General features: G+C 40.2%; 2 protein-coding genes across 3 annotated transcripts in view; one reads left to right on the forward strand and one right to left on the reverse strand.

Annotated features, from left to right (window-relative positions):
- The window catches only part of PGS1 (phosphatidylglycerophosphate synthase 1), a 143,838-nt gene that overhangs the window by 100,576 nt on the left and 16,834 nt on the right, over positions 1–26,428 (forward strand). The window lies entirely within an intron of this gene.
- The window catches only part of DNAH17 (dynein axonemal heavy chain 17), a 130,121-nt gene that overhangs the window by 45,002 nt on the left and 58,691 nt on the right, over positions 1–26,428 (reverse strand). Inside the window, exons 42-56 of the mRNA XM_058172825.1 lie at positions 24,270–24,397; positions 24,031–24,179; positions 22,990–23,272; positions 21,647–21,820; positions 20,041–20,248; positions 18,724–18,889; positions 18,140–18,242; positions 17,815–17,962; positions 14,928–15,019; positions 12,575–12,736; positions 11,930–12,094; positions 10,391–10,582; positions 9,387–9,653; positions 8,538–8,699; positions 636–869 (exon numbers count right to left, since the gene is read on the reverse strand). Coding sequence (XP_058028808.1) covers positions 636–869; positions 8,538–8,699; positions 9,387–9,653; positions 10,391–10,582; positions 11,930–12,094; positions 12,575–12,736; positions 14,928–15,019; positions 17,815–17,962; positions 18,140–18,242; positions 18,724–18,889; positions 20,041–20,248; positions 21,647–21,820; positions 22,990–23,272; positions 24,031–24,179; positions 24,270–24,397 — 2,633 coding nt within the window. The remainder of the gene's footprint in view (positions 1–635; positions 870–8,537; positions 8,700–9,386; positions 9,654–10,390; positions 10,583–11,929; positions 12,095–12,574; positions 12,737–14,927; positions 15,020–17,814; positions 17,963–18,139; positions 18,243–18,723; positions 18,890–20,040; positions 20,249–21,646; positions 21,821–22,989; positions 23,273–24,030; positions 24,180–24,269; positions 24,398–26,428) is intronic.

Here is a 26,428-nt window from a genome sequence, read left to right on the forward strand (position 1 = left end):
ATTTTTCTGCTATGGTACTCAGGTTCCTTATCTCCTAACCTGATTAAGCTTTTAAAGAAGAACAGACAGGTGGGGTGGAAATTACTCAGCTCCAGGCTGTATATAATTTTACACACTAGATAATTGCAGTGGCAGTGGAATATTAGACAGTGGATTAAAGGTAGTATTTGAATGTGGCTGCTCATCCAGACAAGTTTTCAGTTACATGCAATTATCTTTAGCATATTATAGGAGAACTTGACATAAACTTAGAGAAAAAAATATTGCCCTATAGAATATCTTTCATCTCAGATTGGAATTTCAAGACTAAACAGAGTATTTTTGTGCCACTCAAATCCTCCAAGACTAAAATAGATCAGCCAAGATGCTTTCTAGATGGATCTTGTTAAACCTGAATTGAAACAACCAGTCACTGTATGATAATACTCTAAACCAAGGGTCCCCAACCTTGGCAACTTTAAGCCTGGTGGACTTCAACTCCCAGAATTCCCCAGCCAGCAAAGCTGGCTGGGAGTTGAAGGCCTCCAGGATTAAAGTTGCCAAGGTTGGAGACCCCTGCTCTAGACAGCCAACGAGGGTTCCACAATGAGATCTGAAAATAGCTACAACCAAGAACATCCAATTCACCCACAAACCTGTGAAGCTGTACTCTGGAGTTTCATTAAGCCATTCTCCAGCCTCTCAATTTTAGCAATCAGTTCTTTTCTTTTTTTGGCTAAGAGGTTCTGGTAAAGTTTGATCTGTTCCAGGAAGGTCTTTGGGGTGGTATAATTATAACGCCTTTCAGTGGCCAGGTAGGTCTTGGACATTTCGTTGACGGTTGTATGGACGAAGGACATAAACAGGCTGATGGAGGTTTTAACTCCAAGCTGCAAGAAGGACCAGAAAATATCAGGCCAATTTGTGCAACAGCAACTTCGTTCTCTCTTTCCCCCTCCCCACTGTTCTTTCTGTAATTTAGAAGTTATTTATTGATCATTATCTTAATTAAATTAAGACTTGATTATATCGTTTATCATTTTTCACTAGCTGTAACAAAATCCACATATTTCCATACAAGCAATGCTGGGAATTTCCCTCTTGAGTAAGTCCCAGGCCCAATTGCTACTTGATAAGGGTACATTTGCCTAAAGGGAGACAAACTGGATACCAAACAGAGAATAATGGAAAATTATTTGAATAAAGTTGGTTGACTGCCAAATAGCTTTTCCAACCATTCAGAAACTCTGCATTTGTTAACTTGAAGGAACTTTACTTGATCAATTTCAACGTTTCATTACTTATATTTCACTGTTCCTCCTTCCTCTAATTTTCTCTACAACAATCATGCTGTGAGATGGGTTTCTTTCCCAGAGAGATTCCATGTTGGAAAGTGGATTTGAATCTCGGCCGCATTGATCCTAACTGAACACGGACTCATCGATCCTAATTCAACACCAATACCAACACCAACACCATTTTCATCAAATTACTACTCTCTTGCTCCGTCTTCTAAACAAATTTGGACACTCTACAGGGAAAAATTAAAATACAGTAACACACCTACAGTTAACTCACCTGAATTAGTTCAAGTTATATATAATGAGTACACTGAGCATGGAACAAAGGCAATCGTTTGTCTAAGTTTGAATGAAAAGCATTTATTTGGGTTCCTGTCTCTGCCCAAGGTCAGTGAACCTGGTAACATTAAAAACTGCACATTCTGAAAGGCACCAAATAAACAGGCAACTCAGAGAATGCATGTTTTACACCTAATTGCATTTTGGAAATTTTAGCTTCAAATACTGCAATGACATGCAGATGATAAGTTAATGTTATTCTGCAGATTTGAGGTTTTGTATGCCCTACATTCCTTTCTCTAAGAATCTGATATAAACACTGTGGTATAAGAAACAGAATTATTAATACTAAATGTACTTAGGAAGAGAAAGCATGTATAGCAAAGAAACACAGACATAAAGGCTCTAGTCAATATTAGCATTTTTGACAAGTCCCAGGAGAACACTGATGCTAATGCTATATGCAAATAAAATTACATTGGGCTTATACTGCAGTTTTTAAAAATCTGGAATATATGTCAAATGAAAAATAAATAAATGTATCATGCTCTTTCCAGGAAACAAAAGCTCCAGGCCAAAATCTATAAAGTGGTATTTTCAAGCCAACACTATGTGAAGCAGAAATTATAACATAAAAGAGAGACATAATGACAGAAAGAGACATGGAAAATATAACTGCTTATGTAGAAAATATCCATACTGGCGTCAAAATCCAGCAACAGCTAGTGAAGAGGGAGTCACAACCCTTCCCAAGGTTGGACAATTTGTAACTAAGCAAACAATATCTTTTTTCTTATTAAAGCTAAAGGTTTTCCTTGTCTTTATAAAGCCTGTTTCTAAGATTTCTTGTCCTTTGAGCAATTCTATTAACATTTGCAAAACAAATCCCCTGATTTGTGACCTGATTCAGAGGGAGTCCGCGGACTTTATGGGCATTACGGAGACCTTGCTGGGCACAGAAGGGGGTGTACCCCTGGTTGAACTGTGCCCTCCGGGTTTCCGTGCATTCCATCAGCCGAGGGCCCAGGGTAGGGGTGGGGGGGTGGCGGTTGTGATTAGGGAAAGTCTGGAGCCGAGGGAGTCCACTGTTCCTCAGATAGCTGGCTGTGAATCCCTCCTTGTGAAGTGGGGCCATCGTAATCAGATGGGGTTGTTGATCACGTACCTGGCTCCTTGCTGCGTGGCTACAGCACTACCTGAACTACTGGAGGTGCTTGCTGGCGTGGCGGTTGAGATTCCCAGACTTTTGGTCTTGGGAGAGTTCAACTTGCCATCGGCCGGCTTGTCATCAACAGTGGTTCAGGAGTTCCAGGCCTCCATGACGGCCTTGGACCTGATTCAAGTAACTGATGGCCCTACACACATTGGGGGAGGCGCGCTAGACTTGATTTTTATCTCTGGTAAATGATCTGGATTTAGGAGACATAGTGAAAGAACCGTTGTCATGTTCAGATCATTTTCTCCTTCACCTAGACTTTCGAACCGCTGCTCACCACCGCAGGGAGACGGAGCCGATGCGTTGGTTCCGTCCCAGGCGCCTGATGGACCCAGAGAGGTTTCTGACGGAGCTTGGGCCGTTTCCTGAGGATCTTACCCACGGCACGACTGAAGAACTAGTTGCGGCTTGGGAACGGGCCGCGGCTGGGGCTTTGGACCGTGTCGTGCCTTTGCGGCCTCTGACCCGGCGTAGATCTCAATTGGCTCCCTGGTTCTCCGGGGAGCTGAGAGAGATGAAACGCCGGAGAAGACGCCTAGAGAGTGTTTGGAGGTCCAGTCGTTCCGAGGCTGATCGGACACTAGTGAGGTCCTTTACTAGGACCTACCTAGTGGCAATGAGGGAGGCGAAACGTTCCTACGTTTCCACCCTCATTGCATCGGCAGATAACCGCCCGGCCACCCTGTTTCGAGTGACCCGTTCCCTCCTTCAACAGGAGGGACGGGATGACCCCCTGCAGGGACGAGCCGAGGAGTTTAACGGTTATCTATACGATAAAATCGTTCAGCTTCGTGATGGCTTGGATCATGATTGCGATGATTCAGCCGAGGTGGCAGAGACTCGTCTTGTTGAGGTTATTTGGGATGAGTTTGATTCTGTGGCTCTCGAGGACGTGGACAGGTTGCTGGGGAGGTTGCATGCAACTACGTGTTCACTGGACCCGTGCCCTTCCTGGTTAGTACTGGCTGCTCAGGAAGTGACACGAGGCTGGCTCCAGGGGATTATAAATGCTTCTTTGGCTGAAGGGGCTTTCCCCACCGCCTTGAAGGAGGCGGTGGTGAGACCCCTCCTGAAGAAGCCTTCCCTGGACCCAGCTATTTTGGGTAATTATCGTCCAGTCTCCAACCTTCGCTTTTTAGCGAAGGTTGTAGAGAGTGTGGTTGCATGGTAGCTTCCCCGGCACCTGGAGGAAGCTGTCTATCTAGACCCGTTCCAGTCCGGCTTCCGACCCGGTTACAGCACGGAGACGGCTTTGGTCGCGTTGGTGGATGACCTCTGGAGGGCCAGGGACAGGGGTTGTTCCTCTGCCTTGGTCCTATTAGATCTCTCAGCGGCTTTTGATACCATCGGCCATGGTATATTGCTGCACCGGTTGGAGGGGTTGGGAGTGGGAGGCACCATTTATCGGTGGTTCTCCTCCTATCTCTCCGACCGGTCGCAGACGGTGTTGACAGGGGGGCAGAGGTCGTCCTTGAGGTGCCTCACTTGTGGGGTACCTCAGGGGTCGATTCTCTCGCCTACCCTGTTCAACATCTACATGAAGCCGCTGGGTGAGGTCATCAGTGGTTTCGGGGTGAGTTATCATCTTTACGCTGATGATACTCAGCTGTACTTTTCCACCCCGGACCACCCCAACGAAGCGGTCGAAGTGCTGTCCCGGTGCCTGGAAGCCGTACGGGTCTGGATGGGGAGAAACAGACTCAAGCTCAATCCCTCCAAGACGGAGTGGCTGTGGATGCCGGCACCCCGGTACAGTCAGCTGCATCCGTAGCTGACTGTTGGGGGCGAGTTAGTGGGCCCAAAGGAGGTGGTTCGCAACTTGGGTGTCCTCCTGGATGGTCGGCTGTCCTTTGATGAACATCTGGCGGCCGTCACCAGGAGGGCCTTTTACCAAGTTCGCTTGGTTCGCCAGTTGCGTCCCTTCCTTGACCGGGATGCCTTATGCACAGTCACTCACGCTCTGGTTATGTCTCAGCTGGATTATTGCAATGCTCTCTACATGGGGCTGCCCTTGAGGTGCACCCGGAGGCTGCAGTTAGTCCAGAATGCAGCTGCGCGAGTGGTAATGGGAGCCGCTCGTGGCTCCCACGTAACACCACTGCTCCATAGTCTGCACTGGCTTCCTGTAGTCTTTCGGATGCACTTCAAGATCCTGGTTACCACCTTTAAAGCGCTCCACGGCTTAGGACCCGGGTACTTACAAGACCGCCTGCTGTTACCTTATGCCTCCCATCGACCCGTACGCTCTCACAGAGAGGGCCTTCTCAGGGTGCCGTCCGCCAAACAATGTCGGCTGGTGGCCCCCAGGAGTAGGGCCTTCTCTGTGGGAGCACCAACACTCTGGAACGAACTCCCCCCTGGCTTACGTCAACTGCCTGATCTTCGGACCTTTCATCGTGAGCTTAAAACATATTTATTCATTCAAGCAGGACTGGCATAAATAGTTGATTTTAAATTGGGGTTTTAATAATATTTTAAATTTTTAAATGTTTTAATTATCGGCCGTATAGTAATAGTTCATTTTAAATTCTTTTAATTGTATATATTCTGTGTTTTTATTCTGGCTGTACACCGCCCTGAGTCCTTCGGGAGAAGGGTGGTATAGAAATTTAATAAAATAAATAAATAAATAAATAAATTATGCTCTATAGGCTTTATTTCTAAGTAAATGTATTAAGAATTACATTCTAATGCATATATTGCATTTATAAAAACATGCAATAATTCTATATTCCATATTTTATTTAATTTTCCGGCATTACATGCCTTGACCATCAAAAAGGTAGGAGACATAAACCTAACTGGCTACAAGTTAAAAGGTTTCATCATGGAGATACAAAATGTGCTAGGAGGATATGTACTTGATGTAGTTAAGTACCTGTGGGGAAATGCCTCAACTCTAATAAAATTTGGGAAGATCAAAGATGGCTACTCTTGAAGCACTGCTTTATATCTTAAATGATTATCTGAAACAAATATTCTGAGCAAAATAAAGGTTTTCAAAATGACATGCTGGTGTTAAGAAGACTTTTGAAGACTCTTGAACAGCCAAGAAAATAAACAAATGGATCTTTGTATAAATCAAACCAGAGTTCTCACTTGAGGCACAAACAACCAGACTCTAATTATCTGATTTCAGACACATTAGGCAAAGATCCATCTTTCTGGAAAAAGGTGTAATACTGGGGAGGTAGAAGGAAAGAGAAGAAGATGGCCAACAAGGTGAACAAGTTCAGTTACAGTGGGCAATAGATGCACTGTTGGAAGGCCTGAAGGACTAGGCGAGGAAAAGGAGAAAATCTATCTAGATGGTTGCTAGGAATTTGCACCAACCTGATCATATATAATTAATTATTCAATCTGTCATATATATATATGTAGGTCTTTGGTTATTCGGGTTTTCTCCCGCGTAAAATTGGAAGTGTCTTGGCGACGTTTCGACGAAGTCTCATTCGTCATCTTCAGGCTTCAGCTTCGTGCTTCTGGGAGCAATGTGTGATTGCAGCTGTTTCTTCCTTTTTAACTGCTAGTGGGAGTTTGAACTGATTGGGTGGGAGCTTGGCTGTGCTCTGATTGGATGGGGGTTTTTTGTGCTCTGATTGGCTGGGGGTGTGTCCTGTTTGGGTGGGGGCTTGGTTGTGCTCAGATTAATCTGAGTTGCAGGGGGATTTGAGCTGGTGAGTTACATTGCTGTTGTTTGGCTTCGTGTTTGTGGTCGTGCTACATCTTCATAGTGGGTGTCTGTCTGCTGTATGTATGGATTGGAGGGGTTTGAAATGGCTAATGTTGCAGCTGCGGTCTGGCTTCTGGTCCTTGGTCGTGCTTCCTGATCAGTTTGGGTTTGGGTCTGCTTTCTGGGTGGATGTGTGGTGGTGACATCCTGTGTGGACCTCGTGAGTGTGGGTCTGGTGTCATTCCTCGTGTTAGGGAGGAATGAAATCCCATGCACCGCCTGCCCCACCACATACATCGGACAAACCAACAGAAGAATAAGTGCACGCATTGAAGAACACAAGAACTCAGTCAAAAAAGAGGTACCAACTTCTTCCCTGGTCCAACACCTTAAAGCCACAGGACACGATATTGACTTTAAAAAGACCAGAACTATCGCCAAAACTGAACACTTTAACAACAGAATAATCAGAGAAGCCATCGAGATAGAAAAACGCCCACACAGCATGAACAAACGAGATGATACCTCCCGCCTACCAGCCATTTGGAAACCCACCCTTATTGACAAACGAGTCCCTAACATTTATTTGAGTTGGTGAGCTGCATTGCTGTTGTTTGGCTTCACGTTCATGAGTGTGGGTCTTGCATCATTCTTCATGTTAGGAACTCATTTGTTGATAAGGGCGGGTTTCCAAATAGCTGGTAGGTGGGAAATGACGCAAGACCCACACTCACAAACGCAAAGCCAAACAACAACAATGCAGCTCACCAACTCAAATTCCCCTGCAACTCGGACTAACCTGAGCACAACCAAAACCCCCACCCAAACAGAACACACCCCCATCCAATCAGAGCACAGCCAACCCCACCATCCAATCAGAGCACAGCCAAACCCCCAACCAATCAGTTCAAACCCCCACTAGCAGTTAAAAGGAAGAAACAGCTGCAATCACACATTGCTCCTAAAGCATGAAGCTGTAAACACCAGCCTGAAGATGAGACTTCGCCAAAACATTGCCAAGACAGTTCTAATTTTACGTGGGAGAAAACCCGAATAACCAAAGACCTAGATACAAACACCCGCGAAAACCTCAGAAAACAAACACACACACACACACACACACATATATATATATATACACACATACATATACATACATACATATACATATACATACATACATACACACACACACACACACACATATATGTTTTCTGAGGTTTTCGTGGGTGTTTGTAGGTCTTTGGTTATTCGGGTTTTCTCCCGCGTAAAATTGGAAGTGTCTTGGCGACGTTTCGACGAAGTCTCATTCACACCCCAATCCAATCAGAGCACAAAAAAAACCCCATCCAATCAGAGCACAGCCAAGCTCCCACCCAATCAGTTCAAACCCCCACTAGCAGTTAAAAAGGAAGAAACAGCTGCAATCACACATTGCTCCCAGAAGCACGAAGCTGAAGCCTGAAGATGACGAATGAGACTTAAACGTCGCCAAGACACTTCCAATTTTACGCAGGAGAAAACCCGAATAACCAAAGACCTACATATATATATATATATATATATATATATATATATATATATATATATATATATATATATATATATATATATATATATATATATATTTGTCAACTGTTTTATAAATTGCTGAAAAAATGGTTGATTGTGAAATACACAGTGATCTTTCTTAGTGACCTGATCCTGCTTAGTTTCTGAATCCAGGCAACTTTGAACACGTGATGCCATCTACCAAAAATGAACTCTTTTTCACTTGGTCTGCATCCCAAAACTGAGTAGAACCAGAAAGGATTTTCAACCTCAGTCTATCATATTAACATTGACAATGTAGTGACAAAGCTTAGATTGGCTCTGGGGATTGTCATTAAGGTTTGGGAGGGGAGGATAGGTTGCTCACCACAGTCTGAAGAGATAGAGAGAATGCCATTTGAAAAAAATCAGGATTAAAAGTTCTAGGCAGAAAAACTCCAAAACCATAACGGAACATTGGCAAAAAAAATAGTTCTATTTAGTGCCAAGAGATATTGCAAGAACACAGTGTTTACTATTTTTGAAAATGGATGCATACCTCAATTCCTTCAATCTCCTCAAGGAACCTTCCACTGACAGACACCAAGGCATCTTCAGGCCATTCGTGAAACCAGTCAATAGCTGTGCAGTTTACTACAGCAGGGAATTTTCTAGCTCTCACACGGAGAGTAGATCCCACAGGAGAGAAACATAGGATTACCTGGGGAGGGAGTAAAAACTCATCATTGTGCATAATCACTACTATTAATTACTTAAGAGCTTTTACTACTGAAATGTTATTGGGGAATCCCTGTAAATCTCTGTATATCTTTTCACCTGAAAAATACTCTCCTTATTAGAACGGCTACTGTAGATATTCCTATCTTCATTTGTACAATACCCAAATGTTGACTAAAGCATTTTCATCTTGCCACATGACACAAAAGTTAAGTTATTATTTTTTTTACATCAACAGCCCCACTCAAAAGATTAAATGTTCTCTCCTTCCATCAGTCATGCAATAATAAAGAATATTAATTTAGATATTATTAGTTATACACGCATTTGACTTTTTCTTTAACAGCACAAGGTAGAGAGCATCTTTCATCTCTTTCACTTTAATCTTCACAAAATATTTATTTATTTATTTATTTTGTCACACAGTATATATAATTGTAAGCTTATATATAATCTTGTGAGGTATTGTAGGTTAGGCTGTGAATAAAGGCAGTGTTTGCTCATTGTTAACCCATAAACCATGATTTACAAACCCCAGTGCCTTCCTTTCATAATGCTTTGCACAAACCAACAAACCATATGCTTGTGTAAGCTAGTATGTTGAACCTGGTAACTGGTTAGCCAAAACAATTTGTGGCTGAATAGAATTTGAACTCATCCAACTTCTTACCTTTAACTGTTTTCGGACTTTGTCAATGAAAAATCTCCAGCTGTTTTCACGAGTATCTGGCAAGCCCATAGATTTTACCTGAGGCCTCATGGAGCTAATAATATTTTCCACTTCATCATCCTGAAATAGCCCTGGAATCTCACCAGATGCCAAGAGATCATTGATCAAAACCAAAAACTGCTCTTCAGCAACCTGCGAGTCTGTCATAAGAAAAACGGTAGGGGTATTCTTCACGGCAGATTTGATGTACTGGGAAGCCAGATCAGCCTAAATCACAGAACAAATACTTGTCAGTTTAGCATCCTTTCTATTTCTTTTCAAAAGTGAACAATTTTAAAAAATGCTGAATTTGATGTAGAAAACTTTTCTGCAGTATTATGAAAGCTGGTTAATGATGTTTAGAGCAACATTCCATTTCCAAAATCATAGTCATATTTTGTGAAGAAGTATTACTGTGCAAATGTTTTTGATTTTGATTCAGAATAAACCTTACCCAAAGTTGTCTCTGCTAATAAATTTATGCGAAAATAACCAGCATGTTCCCCAATGGTCCCCAGAAAGTCACCCTTATAATGATAATGATAAACTTATAATGATAAACTCAAAAATGTTGGTTTGTTACAATGTATAATTTGTCAGGTAGCTAGACCAGAGGTGAAATCCAGCAGTTTCTGACAGGTTCTGGAGAACCGGTAGCGGAAATTTTGAGTAGTTCGGAGAACCAGCAAATACCACCTCTGGCTAGTCCCAGAGTGGGGTGAGAATGGAGTTTTTGCAATATCCTTCCCCCAGGAGTGGGGAGGGAATGGGGATTTTGTAGTATCCTTCCCCTGCCACACCCACCAAGCCACACCACGCCACACCCACCACGCCACGTCCACAGAACCGGTAGGAAAAAAATTGGATTTCACTACTGAGCTGGACCCAGCATTTATCTTCAATGTTAGGCTTCTTTGTACCATTTTTGAAGTTTGCTAATATATGCCTGAACAAATTGTCCTCACCTTGAGATCTGGAATGCCATAGCCCTTCTTCAGAGTGATCTGAAAGACGTCTAGGGAGCTAATATAGGCAGCCAGTCGAGACAGACTTTGCTTGCCACTGCCTCCAACTCCCACGAGCAAAGCATTGCCTCTCGGGGACTCTAGGATGCGATTGATCCTACAGACATGGGACACGGCATCTTCAAACAGCACCTGCAGTAGACAAAGAAGGCCTGTTCCTGATTTCCACCCAACAAAATGGAGAAGACCAAAACAATAAAATTAAATTCTACCTCTCCTTAAGAGGGCCAGGCAGACAAAGCTGAGCGGCATTTTAAATGGTGAACAAAGCAAAAGTTGAGGATTTTTTGAGGATAATCCTCAAGATAGGGCAACATATTTAAGAGCCCTGACTCCACCCCCCGACAAGAAAAACAAAATAAAACACAGAGGCTCTGCCGAGTTCCATTCACTTTGTTTCACCCTCCCCAGCCAATAGTAGCCTTTTCTTTCTTTTTTTGGACTAAACCTTCATTGCAGCATCAAATTTATTCTCATCCTAATCTGAACCATATTCTAATTGATGCTTCTGGATTCTGGGAATAAAAACAGTCCATACAATATTTCTATTTTGGCCACTGACCCATCCTCCAATTTACATCATCTAATTCATGGTTGTGCCTATTAATTACTCACCATCTCCAAACCCTAATTTCATCCTCATTACCCTCAACTTTTTAAACTATGAATATTTGGCAGGATTCCAAGGAATCATGATTTTTTTTCCCCTATTCCATTTTTTAAAGACCTGGAGCCCCCAAAATTTAGCAGTGCCTGTAAAATTACAGCATTATTCAAAGTTGTCTCAAAATTCATTAACTATGAGATTACTGTAATGGGGGAAAGAAAAGAAGGAAATAAACAATAACAACAAAAAGAAAACTCTACTTGGTTAGGGCCTAAGGATGTTTGGGTGATGTGATGTAGCCTATTATGCTTAGCATTAATTTGTGCCTAATTCTTTCATCGGTGAATGCTATGACCAGAAGCATCTTTCTATGGTTTGGGGGTTGCTGTGTTATTTCCATGTGATGCAAGAGCTTGTTCCAGCTCCAAGAAGCAGGAAATAAAATCAATAAGAAAGACTAACCTAAATAAAAAATAATGCCTTTACTAGAAAGAAGCAACTTTTTCTCTTCCAAATGTTTAATTTTTAGGCTAGAACTGCTATACCTCTAAGCCACCATACTGTAGTTAATGAGCTGTGGTGGTGCAGTGGTTAGAATACAGTATTGCAGGCAAATTCTGTCCAAGCCAGGAGTTTGATCCTGATGGGACTTGAGGTTGGCATTCTTTCGAAGTCGGTAATATGAGCACCCAGATTGTTAAGGGCAATATGCTGACATTGTAAACTGTTCAGAGAGAGCAGTATATAAGTCTAAGTGCTATTGCTATTGCTAAAGACTATGGAAATTGTAGTACGGGTATCAGTTAGTTTATCCTTGCTTTGTGTGCTCAGCAGCAGTATTCTCTCTCTGGCTCAGCTCCAGTTTCACTTACCAAATTCATCACTGCATTGACCTCATTGTAGCTATCCAAGGCTTCCACAAGCAATTTATTCAAGCTCTGTATATTGGAAACAGACAAATACTTTGGATCTCCAATGCCTTGAGCAAAGTGGCAAAAAATGTTGGGCTTTGCAAAGATAATATTTTCACCCAGATCCTGCAAAACAAAATAAAAGAATCCAACATAAACTGAAGCTACCTTCTATCCACTCATCAGCTACTTTTTAATCTTGGATTTATTTTGAAACATCTAAGACAATGTTTGGGATTAATTCTTGAGGGCTAGCCTGCATGTAAAGTCTGGAGAGACATTTTGGCACAAGAGAAATTAGTTAGGACCTGAGAGCTCGGCTCTTTGCTGAGTTCCTAATTCAATTAATTCAATGAATTAGTTGTCCATGGGGTCGCGATGGGTTGGACACGACTTCGCAACTAACAACAACAACAAATTCAATGAAGCCTCTGAAAACCTGTATATGGTCTTTTAAAGCAAGCACATTCCTATATCAGATTAATTAACGTTTAACTACTAATATTTAAAAAGTAGATTCTGATTGAGTCCAAAATCACTTTTGAATCTCAGCTGGAGAAAGAGAAGAGGGTGGAGGTGGAGAAGTAGCATCCACAGTTCCTTTACCTCAAAGAATTTCTTGCAATTTGCTATCATGACCCGGATATAGGTCTCTTGATCTTTATCTTCCACAAGTTTGTCATAGTAAACCCTCTCTGCTTCATGCAGCCACAGCCGGACCAGATCTGATGGTATTTTGAGGCACTCATGAGTGGAGAACAAGAGTCCCTGGCAGAGACAAAAAGATCAGAGTTGATTTCTCCTGGGTATGTTACTAAGGCAGGCCCTCTGCCACTGTTTTCTGAGAGCATCTTTAATGCAGTCCATCTCTATAACAATATTTCATTTCTTTCCAAGGCCACCGTTATATTACCCATTCCCCCCCGCCCCACCCGGCCCCAAATCTGGTGATTAGTTTCCAATATTCTCAAAGGGCACGACAGAAAAGAACTCCCAGAGGCAGAAGGAAGCCGGGAACAGGGTTCTGCCCCGGTGACATTTAAAATCCTATATGAACCAAGCTGGAATAAATCTGCAGACTTCAAATCTATGTTTGCTTTTGACTGAGAAGGAATTGAGCATATTGTGGCTGAAATTGCGGGTATATCTTTTGGGTGAAATTTCTCTGACATTTTTGAAGGTCTTAAGAAATGAGGGGTTGTAGTTACTTTGATCTAAAATGATCAGGCTGAAATTGACACAATGAGCCTTGTAAGCACAATGATAATAAGCACAGTAAAGATGGTAACAAAAAAAGGGGGAAAAGTTGAATAATATTCTGAGTACGAATCTCTCTTTATCTCTCTCCCTTCTACTACCTTATATACATATCAGTATGTGGGTGTAGATGGGGAGATGGATTTCATTCCGATCCCCACTAAGGACAAAGATGCATCATAACCAATACTTGACAATATACTCCCATGGTCCATCTCCAATTATCTCAAAAAGATCCACGGTTTCTTATTTCTTGGTCCTCTTCCATTGTTGCAGCCTCCATATGAGTGCCGGTGAAAAATGTTCTGTCATGATAATACTTTCTCAGAAAAGGATTGTGCTCAATCTTTTAATATAGATATTGTTTCCAAGCTACATACCCTTGACTAACAACTAATTTGGTAGTATATTGTTGTACTGTATCCCTTAATCTAACTTGGGCCCTTGTGTTTGCGATGCCACATCAGTGAAACTCAGACAAGAAAGGGCCATAAAAATAAATAAATTCCTTGTTTGATTCTTAGATATACAGACCTCTGTAAAGTAAAAGTAAAGTTATTAACTATGCTGTTGTATAGGTAACCAGCTGCAGAAAATATATTTTAATCTATGTCAAGTTGTAAATTTTAGCAAAGTACATATTTATTCATATATATGCAAAAATTATATGCAAACAATCACCAGTGAAGATGGTTGCAAAACATATTTTAAGAATTGGGAGAGAAGTTGATGTTTTCTCAGGTTATTTGTATATAGATTTATCTTTCAATATATTTATGTGGAAGGCCATGACTAAGTAATTGAAATATGCATTATGAAGAAAGATATATTCAGAGGATTATAAAAGGCAAAAGCAACTTCAGCCATTCTAAATGAACTCAAAATGGTTTTCTGCTCACCATAGCTTTTATATGTTGATATTGGACTTAAGAGAGATGATAGACTGCCAAAGGAAGCTATTCTAGATGATATCATAATATATACCAGCTTTTCCTGGATCGGGACATTGTTGTGTTGTGTTGTGTTGCGTTCTATTCTATTCTATTCTATTCTGTTCTGTTCTGTTCTATTCATTTCAACTTAGAGCCCTCTAGATATAAAGGATTAAAATGGAGGGTACCAGTGTTAAAAAAAATCTGTTGTATACATTCATACCGGTCATACAATAAGCAGTCATAATAAAGGAAGAACTATAATAAGAAAAAATTCTAAAAGGCAAGATAATATCAGAAAACTTAAAGCCTGAGTAGGGACATCTTGGTTCTTACAGAAGCCCTGTAGAAGTGACCATTGATAATCAATAATTCATAAGGCACTCTAATTCTAAGGCTGTTTTCTTTAATTTAATAGGGCAAATTAGCAATTGTAACAATACTAATTTGAACAAAGGAAACCCTCTAGGTTTAGTTCATTTGGCCAATTTTGTTTTATTAAATTGAATCAAAAGACGTATATGAGAGGTATCAACTTGGTTCCTCCTTATACCCACTAATTTTACCATCTCTTACTACATGTTGACCATGCTGACTGTGACTTGTGAAATCTAAAACCCTGAACATCTCAAGAAAACTGAGTTCCCAATTTCTAGCATTTATTATAATATAGCTTCAAGGAAATGGTTCACAAACAAGTGGTTTGTGCCATTTTTATTCCAAGGTATTGGAAAATTCACAGATACCAAAATACAAAAATGATATTGTACCTGGAATATATTTGAGAGATCCCGGAGATTGAAAACGTAGTGGAATTTTATGGCCGTAGGAAGAAATGTTGATGTAATCTTTTGATGTAAACCTGTTATGGAGAAACATGCCATAATCATACAAAAAAAGCATGGAGTTGCTTGGGATAAGAAACAGGTTATTCATGATTAATTCCTCAGTCAAGATCAACAAAAAGCAATGGAATGGGTTGATCTCCAAACAGATTCTTGCAAACCCTTATCAGTTTTACAATTCTTTTGCTTCAGTCGCATTTCATTTTAAATTATAATAGGAACAGGTCTGAAAAGTTACAGCAGAGCTTATCTAACTAAAACTGGGATTAGAGGATTCATAAATACCTACAAACTCAGCTAACTAGAGTAATTTGACCATGCTAAGTGGAACCTGAATAAACCCGAATCAACAAAAGATGGCAGTTCCAAAGACAAATGATAATGATGTAGAAGCATCCAAGGCAGAAAGTACTTATTTATTTATTTATTTATTTATTTTTGTCACAACAATATACACAACCATCACACAAAATGATTATATAGTATATAAACATATATATGAGGAAATATAAGGAAGTATAAGCATATATATATAAGAAAAAAAACAATAGGACAGGAAAGGTAGGCACGTTTGTGCTCTTATGCACGCCCCTTATAGTCCTCTTAGGAATGGGGGTGAGGTCAATAGTAGATAGTTTTTGGTTAAAGCTTTTGGGATTATGAGAAGAGACCACAGAGTCAGGTAATGTGTTCCAAGCACTGATAACTCTGTTACAGAAGTTATATTTTCTGCAATCTAGATTGAAGTGGTTAACATTAAGTTTAAATCTATTGGTTGCTCTTGTATTATTGCAATGGAAGCTGAAGTAGTCTTTAACAGGAAGGACATTACAATAGATGATTCTATGAGTTAAACTTAGGTCTTGTCGAAGGCGGCGGAGTTCTAAGTTTTCTAAACCTAGGATTTCAAGTCTGGTGGGATAAGGTATTTTGTTGTTTTCAGAGGTGTGGAGAACTCTTCTTGTAAAATATTTCTGGACACGTTTAATTGTATTGATGTCAGAAATGTGGTGTGGGTTCCAGACAGGCGAGCTGTATTCAAGAATTGGCCTAGCAAATGTTCTATATGCTCTGGTTAGTAGTGTAGTGTTTTTGGAAAAGAAACTACGCAAGATTAGGTTTACAACTCTTAGAGCCTTTTTTGCTATGTAGTTACAGTGGGCTTTGGCACTTAGATCATTTGATATGAAAACTCCAAAGACTTGAACAGGGTGGGGGTCATCTGTAAGGTAATGTCCATCAAGCATGTACTTAGTGTTTAGGTTCTTTTTTCCAATATGTAAGACTGAGCATTTGCTGGTTGAGATTTGGAGTTGCCAATTTTTAGACCAAGCGGTTAGAAGATCAAAGTCTTTTTGAATGGTAGATGTATTGTCGATAGTGTTAAACAGTTTGATATCGTCAGCAAAGAGAACACAATTACTTGAGATATGGTCACAAAGATCATTTATGTATAGTATGAAGAGTGTTGGTCCAAGAACGCTACCTTGAGGAACGCCACTCTTGACACGAACAGAATTTGATAGAGCATTGCCAATTTTGACCACTTGTTGTCTGTTTGACTGGAAAGCTGTTATCCAATTGTGGAGGGGTCCTGAGATGCCGTAGCATTTTAGTTTTAGGAGAAGTTTATCGTGTACTACTGAGTCAAAAGCTTTACAGAAGTCTATGTAGATTGTATTTATTGCTTTGCCTTGATCAATATTTGTAGTCCATATGTTTTTACAGTGGAGAAATTGTAAGTTACATGATGATTTTTTTCTGAAACCAAATTGTTTATTAGAGAGTAGGTTGTTTATTTCTAAGTGGAAGGTAATGGATTGGTTGATAATTGATTCCATTACTTTACAGATGACGCAGCATAGAGAGATTGTCTGTAATTTTCAACTAAGCTGGGGTCTCCTTTTTTGAAGATTGGGATGACTGTGGCTAGTGACCAAAGTTTGGGAAGGGAACTGGTCGTGAAAGCTTTATCAAAGATTATGCTTAGGGGTTCTGCTATATTAGTGGAAAGTTTTTTTAAGAAGTATGCACATAGTCCATCAGGTCCAATAGAGAGATGGTTTCAAGTTATGAAGAGCCTTGTATTGTTAGTTACAAGTTGTTCAAGACCTAGGTTTGTAACAGCGTTGTATAGTGTAGTATGGATTGGATCAGTTGTACATTCATTTGTTATCCAGTTAATAAGAGGTAGATTTAGGTCACCCAAGAACATGAGAGGAGATGGGCAACAGGTAGCCCATATACCTGTATACCATACATACATACATACATACATACATACACACACACACACACACACACACACACACACACACACACACACATATATACATATATATATATATGTTTTCTGAGGTTTTCACGGGTGTTTGTATGTAGGTCTTTGGTTGTTCGGGTTTTCTCCCGTGTAAAATTGGAAGTGTCTTGGCGACGTTTTGACGAAGTCTCATTCGTCATCTTCAGGCTTCAGCTTCTTGCTTCTGGGAGCAATGTGTGATCGCAGCTGTTTCTTCCTTTAAAAGTGTATATATATACCATATACAAGAGGTAGCCCATATACCAAGTACCTGTGACAATCATGCCAGGCAAAATTCCATCCCAGTGATTCAGTCAGTTGTACTTTTTCCCCCAGGCAAAAATACACTATTGGCTAACCGTTTTCCCCATTTCCCAAACATTCTTTGCACAAAGAAGTCTGAATCTGAAAACCTTCAGCATCCGGCAGGTTACAAATATGAGTAAGACGTCAAGAGGTAGAACATTAACCGGAAAGCCTGCTTTAGTTCACGCTGCTTTTTGCAGTACTTACCCAGAGCTGCAGAAACAAGCTGTTGAGTAATCTTCTGGACAACCATTGGGACATTCCGAACGGCCAAATGTTGTCCTAAGATAGTACTGTAGATGGACATTAGAGCATCCTGACCTGGGAAACTCACCGCAAACACACAGAAGTGCCTCTATAACAAAACACAATGTACAACATCTTGCAATGCTGCTGGGTAGGCCTCTTAACAACAACAATAGCAAAAAAACCCTCTAAACTTAGGCCTCCCACTTTTTCTGCTTACAGTTTAGTCAAAAATTTTATTTTTGACTGAAATCACCAAAGTACCACATCTCCCTCAATTAGATACCTGGAGCCTGGAATCAATAGTGAAGGATCCAGCGGTTGGGTTCATACAGGCAACATACTGACAGTTGTGGATATCCTTTAAGGTCAGTTTGTTTCTATCATACCTAATGGAAAGAAGCACGTTGAACGGCATTATACTGACCCAATATTTTTGAGAAAGCAATGCTCCACTATTCCCTTAAACTTAAGATAGTCTTCCTGTCTTTTATAAAAAATGAACAAAGAATGAAGGGCTTTGATATCTTTTCATTAAAAAAAAAAGCACAACCAAGATTTAAATAAATAAATCTATCAATGAAAATATCTAGCTTAATCTATAGGTAGGAGACAAGATGGCTAATACCTTTAAACATACAGGCATCATATTCATAGCCTAGCATTCAAACCATATTATCTCTATAATACATTAATGCATTATAATACATTACATTACAATATATTATAATATTGTATAGTATAATATAGTAGAAAACACAAAAGATTCAACCTGAAGGTTAGTTGCTCTCTTTGCATGAGGTTCTCTGTGAGCCCATCCTTTGGCTATACAGACATAGCAATTATCAAGAGAAAAAAATGTATTTATACCAATGCCCATGATCCATGTGCTGCCGGATCAAGGTGTGAGGAGCCACAGTGCCGTATTTGTCAACTTCTGGCATGTTCATATCATCTATGAAGTAAATCAGCTTCTTGGTACCAGGGGGACCAAAATTACGTCCTGATTTCTTCTCCAGAGGCTTCTCCAGTATAGCTGTGCAGACAGAAGACCATTAATCAACAGATGGCACTGGACCTTATCTAAATGATCTGGTCAAATGTCCTTCCATCTCATGCACCAGTTCAAAAGTAAAAGTTTGTTATATAATGTTCTTGAGGAAGGCCGATTTTCTTCAGTACATCAAAGTCTTACAGAGGAGGCAGGTAACCTACATGACAACTTGAAAACACCTTGAATGCAAGGAACAAGAAGTCCCATAACAGTTCCATCTTTACAGGCAGACCAGTTAAAATACCTTTTCTCACAACCTGTCTAGGATGCAGATATGCACATGCTGTGCTGAATAACAGCAGTGGAAAAGAGCAGGAGTCTCCTTCTCAATTAGCAAGTATTCAGTAGAGCTGGAACACAAGCAACCTGTTCCCCTTTTGATGTTCTGGAATACTATTCCCATTAGGCCTACAGCATTATCAATAGACAGAGATGGGGGGATTTGCAGTCCAATTCATCAGGTGAGAATAAAATTAAGGAATGCCATAATATTAACAGCTTATGTAAGCAAACTCTACAAATATTGGCTTGATTATGTCAGTGACGGAACTTTTTTTTCATCATTCAATAGGGTGGATTTAGACTGACAATGAAATTCTCACTGTCTATCTAATCTGAAGAAGTAATATTCATTTTAACAAAATCTGTTCTTTCCCTTAAACACAATGACTTTTTCCTGTATATCAACATTGGTCAATTAAGCAATATGAAATATTTAAATCAACATAAAGTGGCATTTTTTGCTGAGAATATGTACGCCAAGAGATATTTAGGAGCATTCATTTAATATACAGTGTCTCACTTTTTATGTATTCTCATAAATGAATGAGTGAAAATATTCATGTCCCAGGATAATGTTGCAGGATCCAATCTGGGTCAGTCACCGGGACCAGAGGTTTAGTCTTCCAAGCTTTCTGACTCGTGCTGGAACCCATCTTCAGGGAACTTCTCTCTCACCAAAATAGTCCCATAAATCTTTAATAATTTCTCAATTTCTTTGCATTAAGGTTACAGTTTGGAAACCGCTTTTGCAGAGACACAACCAAGGGTTTGAGGAGGTCATCTGTAGTTCTGGGGTCTCAGATTGTGCACCCCTAAACTGGTAAGAATGGAAATCCATCCAATCCCCTTACCCTGCAGCATAGCTGAAGTTGTGTAGAAGTTAAAGGGAACAGCTTGCACCATAAAATCATCCAGGTTCAGAGTATCCAGCTTATCCCCCATCAACACTGACTTCCCAGTGCCTGCATTCCCAACTAACATCACTGGCCATTTTTTCTCCATTAGTAAGTCCATGAAGTAACGAATCCGGATGGTTTCTGTTGTGTGGACCATTGAAGCCTGCAAAACAGATCCCCTATGAAATCTACATCAATTTAAACAAACAAACAAACCTGAATTGTACTTTTAAAAGAAACTGAATAGTGAAATAGTTTCTAGGAAAAGAAGCACTGGCGGCTAGAGAGATCTTCCCTTGAAAATAAATGGCAAAACCCAGCTCTGTTTTAATAAGACATCGCAAGCAAAAATATTGTGTATCTGTAGCTCCACTTCTCAGAGCTGATTTTTTTAATTTTAAGTTTTTCAATTTAAATTTACATTAATTAATTAAATAATTGAAATTTTATTTGATTTTATTTTTTTAAAAAATCAGAGGACAACTGCTCTGTAAGTACAGATGATGTGGTTGCAGCCAAAATGGAACAGTAACAACATGTTTTCAGCCACAGAAGAGAAAATCAGTCCTGAGTGCCAGCCTTTATATTAACCATCTATAAAAGGAATGGATCAGGAAGCCCAGGGAAATTCCAAAGTTAGCAGAGATGCAAAAATATACCTTTAAGGCAAAACTTAAAAGCAAAAATATATGTTCAAGAGGGAAAATGCAAAAAGTACCGCGATAACTGTGTATGTGTCATGACCACACAATGATGAAGTTGGCAAGCATGCTGGGATTGGGTCAGCCTGGAACAAGGCAGCTGGAACTCTGCACATGCTCCCACTCTCACTGTTGTTGTTCAGTTGCTAAGTCATGTCCAATTCTTTGCGATCCAGTGGACCATAGCATGGCAGGACTCCCCCATTCTCCACTGTCTCCCAGAGTTTGCCCAAATTCATGTTCATTGCAACAAAGGCACTATATAACCATCTCATCCTTTGCCATCCCTTTCTCCTTTTGCCTTCAATCTTTCCCACAATCTGGACCTTTTTCACTGAGTCCCCTCTTCTCATTTGGTGGCCAAACTTTTTGAACTTCAGCTTCAGTATCTGTCCTTCCAAAGGGCAGTCAGGGTTGATTTCCTCTAGGATTGACCCACTGTCATTATTCTTCTACAAATACATGGTTTACTCACAGTAAGATACAAACACCCACTAGCATAGTTAAAGTATCTGTGCAGGATTTCTATTTTAAATTTCATGACACCTTTCCTTTACTCTATCTGATATAGATAGATAGATAGATAGATAGATAGATAGATAGATAGATAGATAGATAGATAGATAGATAGATAGATAGATAGATATCAGCTATGAGTAGATATATTTGGAACATGACAAGAATCTAGTATCTCAAATTACTAGTAGAATATAAACCATCAATTTGTATTTCTTCTGAATTTGTCTGGGTTATTAGATTCAGAATCTTTTGCTAATGTCAGACTGATTTTTGTCTCAGAGTACAACAAAAGTATTCTAAAATAAGCAATATCAGAAGTAGAATTATTTCCAGGAAATTACCTGCAGTGGGACATCTGGATCCAATTCAAATTGTGGCACTTTATCAGTCCATGGCATGAATTTCTTTGATTCTGGATCAATGTAGTAGTCAAAAATTGTTCCCTGAGATGGGAATTTGATGGTTTTAAATTCATTCACCCACCACTTGCTAAATTCCACACGATAATCCACAAGCTACAGAGAAAATTATGCATATTTATTATGGTTTTGAATTTAAATTGATTTAAATTAGAATATAGTCTGAAAACATGACTTGACCAGAGGGAATACATTAAAACATCAAAACAAAATTTATCAAAGCTAAATGAGTTTAAAAAATAAAATGCAGGTTTAGCTCTGAATGAATGATTTGAATCAGCTGCTGTGATAAATAGGGTTAACTTCCCAAATTCCATTCATCTCAATGAAGGTTCAAATGACTAGAATGTACTATTAGTGGAATGTATGATTTTTTTTTCCCTTCAAAGGTGGGCCAGAGAGACCAAACCACACTACTTCCATTGATTCTAAGGGACGTGTGGCCTTAAAAAGAGTCCTGGTAAACAATAGAAACTCTAGAAAGAGTGCAGAGAAGAGCAACAAAGATGATTAGGGGACTGGAGGATAAAACATATGAAGAACGGTTGCAGGAACTGGGTATGTCTAGTTTAACAAAAAGAAGGACCAGGGGAGACATGATAGCAGTGTTCCAATATCTCAGGGGCTGCCACAGAGAAGTGGGAGTCGGGCTGTTCTCCAGAGCACCTGAGGGTAGAACAAGAAGCAATGGGTGGAAACTGATCAAGGAAAGAAGCAACTTAGAACTAAGGAGAAATTTCCTGACAGTTAGAACAATTAATAAGTGGAACAACTTGCCTTCAGAAGTTGTGAATGCTCCAACACTGGAAATTTTTAAGAAAATGTTGGATAACCATCTGACTGAGATGGTGTAGGGTTTCCTGCCTGGGCAGGGGGTTGGACTAGAAGGCCTCCAAGGTCCCTTCCAACTCTGATGTTATGTTATGTTATGTTAATATGGTAAACAATATGACATATGAATGAAATGTTAAACCCTAAGAAGATGGAAGTGATTTTGGTATCAATGGTGTCGGTGCAGAAACCTTTGAAAAGGCCCATAGAAAAATGGATTCTGTGTACTGAATGTTGCTTATTGCGTCATTGGTCTATATCAGGGGTCTCCAACCTTGACAACTTTAAGACTTGTGGACTTCAGCTTTGCTGGCTGAGGTATTCTGGGAGTTGAAGTCTTAAAGTTGCCAAGGTTGGAGACCCCTGGTCTATATTGAGGTAACTCTTGAGTTATGGTACTTGGAAAGGCTGATCACTTCTATTTCTGAAGATACCTGATCTTGAAACATTGCTCCTCCAAAAGCCCAGAAGCAAGCAAATACAAAATAGAGTTCGTATAGCTCTTTGGGAGAATCTGGAGGTGTGTTGACCGGAGTCAAGAGACATTCCAGTAAATAGAGAATCATTTGCACCACGGTCACTTCAGGAACAGGGGTTATCTTCTTGAATCCAAATTTCAGTTTGTCCAAGCAGGTAGGTAAGTATTTATCAAACAAGATCATCAGGTTAGCTTTTTCTGATTGCACTTCTCGGCGCTCAATCCAACTGCTCACTATTCTGTAGAGTGACATAAAATTACTTACTGAATATGCATTCTCATGCATGTAACATGTACGTTCTACCCATCAACTGATATTTTTTTTATTCTTCTCCTTTCCCCCCTTACACTACATCTTTATAGGAATGCCACTTAAATTACATACTACTCAATCAATACCATCAATGTATGAGTAATATGTTTTGGTAATTACCTATGAAACTAATCATTTTTGTGTAAACTGCATTACATATACTTACACCTTTTGGTAAAAATAAAGCATCAGAAGTTCCTTATTTTGGAGAACAAGTCAACAGGTTTGAAAGGAAAAAGAGAAGCAAGAATTGACAATCAATCAATAGTTAATAATTGACCAATCAGTGCTTGTTACCAATAATATTTCATCCCACCTTTTCAATTTTATTCTAAAACCCAAATTCATTTCTCTCCCCTCTGCACAACACAAGGGAGGGAGGGAGAAATCATATTGTTTCACGCATCATGGAGGCAGACACTGTCCTTCACAAGTTACTTATGCTGTCATAGCAACTATACTATCTTTAGAGGCCCTTAACCCAATAATAATATCCAGGCACTAGATAGAAGGATTCCAGGACCCTTTCAAAGGGAACCAGGAAGTGGCTCAATGGCTAAGACACTGAGCTTGTTGATCAGAAAGGTCTGGGGTTTGAATCCCTAGTACAGGTCTCCTGTGTGAGTGGGAGGTTGGACTAGATGACCTTCAAGGTCCCTTCCAACTCTGTTACTGTTTACTTACGGATTCCAGCCCAGGTCAGCAGGATTGATATACAAGATTCCTGCTCGAGACACTGTGGCAGGTGTTGCTGTTCTTAGGTGACTGATTTCAAACACAAGCCTCATGGTGGGGTTGAGTGGGATTCTCTCATTGCTGGCTAAGGTCAGCACCTAGGAAGGAAGGAGGAAACCATACAATGCAACTTCCTGATTTCATAAAAGTGGATGCCAATGATTGAATCCCTAGCTTATTGTGCTGACCTTGTTGTCATCCATCACGGTATTCAAAGATTCAATCCACATGGGATCAATATCTCCATCTAGAACAATCCATTTAGGTCCACGATGAGTTATATTAGCTAGATCACGCATTATAGTTGAAAATAAGCCTGCCAAGAACAGAGAAATTCTCAGTGAATTTTATAACATGCATGTATATGCTCAAGTTACAGTAAAGTTTATATCAACATACGCAGACAAATAAAGTTATTAAACTATTTGTGATTATCACCTCATTTAAATAAATCCCCAAGCTGTAATGTGCTATCAGCTCATCATCCAGAAAACAGGAAAAAAAATATTATTTGGTCTTTGGCAAAGCCGACATGAATGGTTTTCAAAACACACCTAAACCATGGGCCCATTTCAGTCTCACAGATGGTAAAGAAAATTTTTTGTACAAGACAGATACTGCTGCAAAAATGGGTTCAGTACAGAGGTGGGTTTCAGCAGATTCTGACCAGTTCTGGAGAACTGGTAGTGGAAATTTTGAGTAGTTCGGAGAACTGGCAAATACTACCTCTGACTAGCCCCGTCCCCATCTATTTTCTGCCTCCAGAGTCCCAGCTGATCGGGTGGAAATGGGGATTTTGCAGTAACCTTCTCCTGGAGTGGGGAGGGAATGGAGATTTTACAGTATCCTTCCCCTACCATGCCCACCAAACCACACCCACCAAGCTATGTCACACCTACCAAGCCACACCCACAGAATGGATAGTAAAAATTTTTGAAACCCACCATTGATTCAGTAGTGTGTTCTCAGCAGATTTGCAAATCACCAACAGTATCTGCCCTAAAGATCATAGTGTCTAAATTGCTGACATTAGCGGAGGTAATTCTTTAAAGTAACCACGTTCTTCAGGGCTTTGTACATGAATATTAACAGCAAGGTACTTCAGACGGTAATTGTGTCACTACATTCTACACAGGCTAATGCTTTAAAATCATCTAGAGTATTGGGGGAGCTATCACCTAGTCACTTTCTGGCTCTATATGGGGCTGCCCTACAAAGAGAATTAGCAACATACATGCTAATGTATTCATATTTGCAGCTGGTAAATGTGAATGGAGGCAAAAAGACTCCAGCTGGTTAGACCAAAGATGTTCATACACTTTTACTTAGAACAAGATTACGTATCTTTTTAAGATACTGCCAAGCAAGGTACTATGCCACTCCAGAGAGCTCTGCATTCTTGTGATAAAGTATTTTTATCCCCGTTTGGCAGCTGAGTCAGTTTATTTCCTGGCACAACTATAATTGTTTTTCCAGGTGAATCAGTAGATATCTGCAGAGCCACAGCTGGGCCATTTCCTCAGTTGGGAAAACGCCTGCTTTCTAAATTCTAGGCTCACTCCAATTGACAGAGATTCACCCCAAAGAAGGTGAAGCGAAGGAGCTTTGGTGTCACCATTACCACTATTTTAAATCGTGCACTAAAGAAGGAGACCATGCTAGTGTCCTCCATTTTAGTATCTATAGAGGGAATAAAGGAAGAAATATGCTATATTTATAAATGAGTAGGCTCAGTGCCTCTCATCTCCTTTCTTTTGATCTGCTCAGCTGATCATTGTCCTGGGCTCCTCCATTTGGGAAACAAAACTCTCTTCGGAGTCTTCTGCTGAATCCTTCCCCAGAGACTATAGCTTTGCCAAACACTCCAATCCTATGTCCATAGGCAGTTCTCTCTATCTCTTTCCCATCTCAGACCTTGGGTAAAGATGTAATCCTTCTACAACTTAGCTTCTCTGGACACCAAAAACTGCTCCATACACTCACATTAACTATCCATATTTTCTCTCCACCCATTGCCTTCTACAACACTCTGTAGTACATTTTCTCTCCTCATTTTTTCTCCCCCACCCCAATTTTCTCCCCTCTCCTTCTTCTTCTCTCCAATTTTAAGTTACAGCAGCAGCATATCCTTCCAGCAACTATGCAGGTGGGTGTCCCTCCTAGGGTTCTAGTCCCTGACATCTATATATAAGGCTGGACCAATGGATTGCTTTCTATCTCTGCCCCACAAGAGTACTGACTGACAGCCAAGTTCAGCCTATCAGCCTGTGTAATGAAGTAGCAATAGCAATAGCATTTAGACTTATATACCGTTTCACAGTGCTTTACAGCCCCCTCTAAGTGGTTT

The sequence above is a fragment of the Ahaetulla prasina genome, chromosome 2 (assembly GCF_028640845.1).
Source record: "Ahaetulla prasina isolate Xishuangbanna chromosome 2, ASM2864084v1, whole genome shotgun sequence".
NCBI classification, from domain to species: domain Eukaryota; kingdom Metazoa; phylum Chordata; class Lepidosauria; order Squamata; family Colubridae; genus Ahaetulla; species Ahaetulla prasina.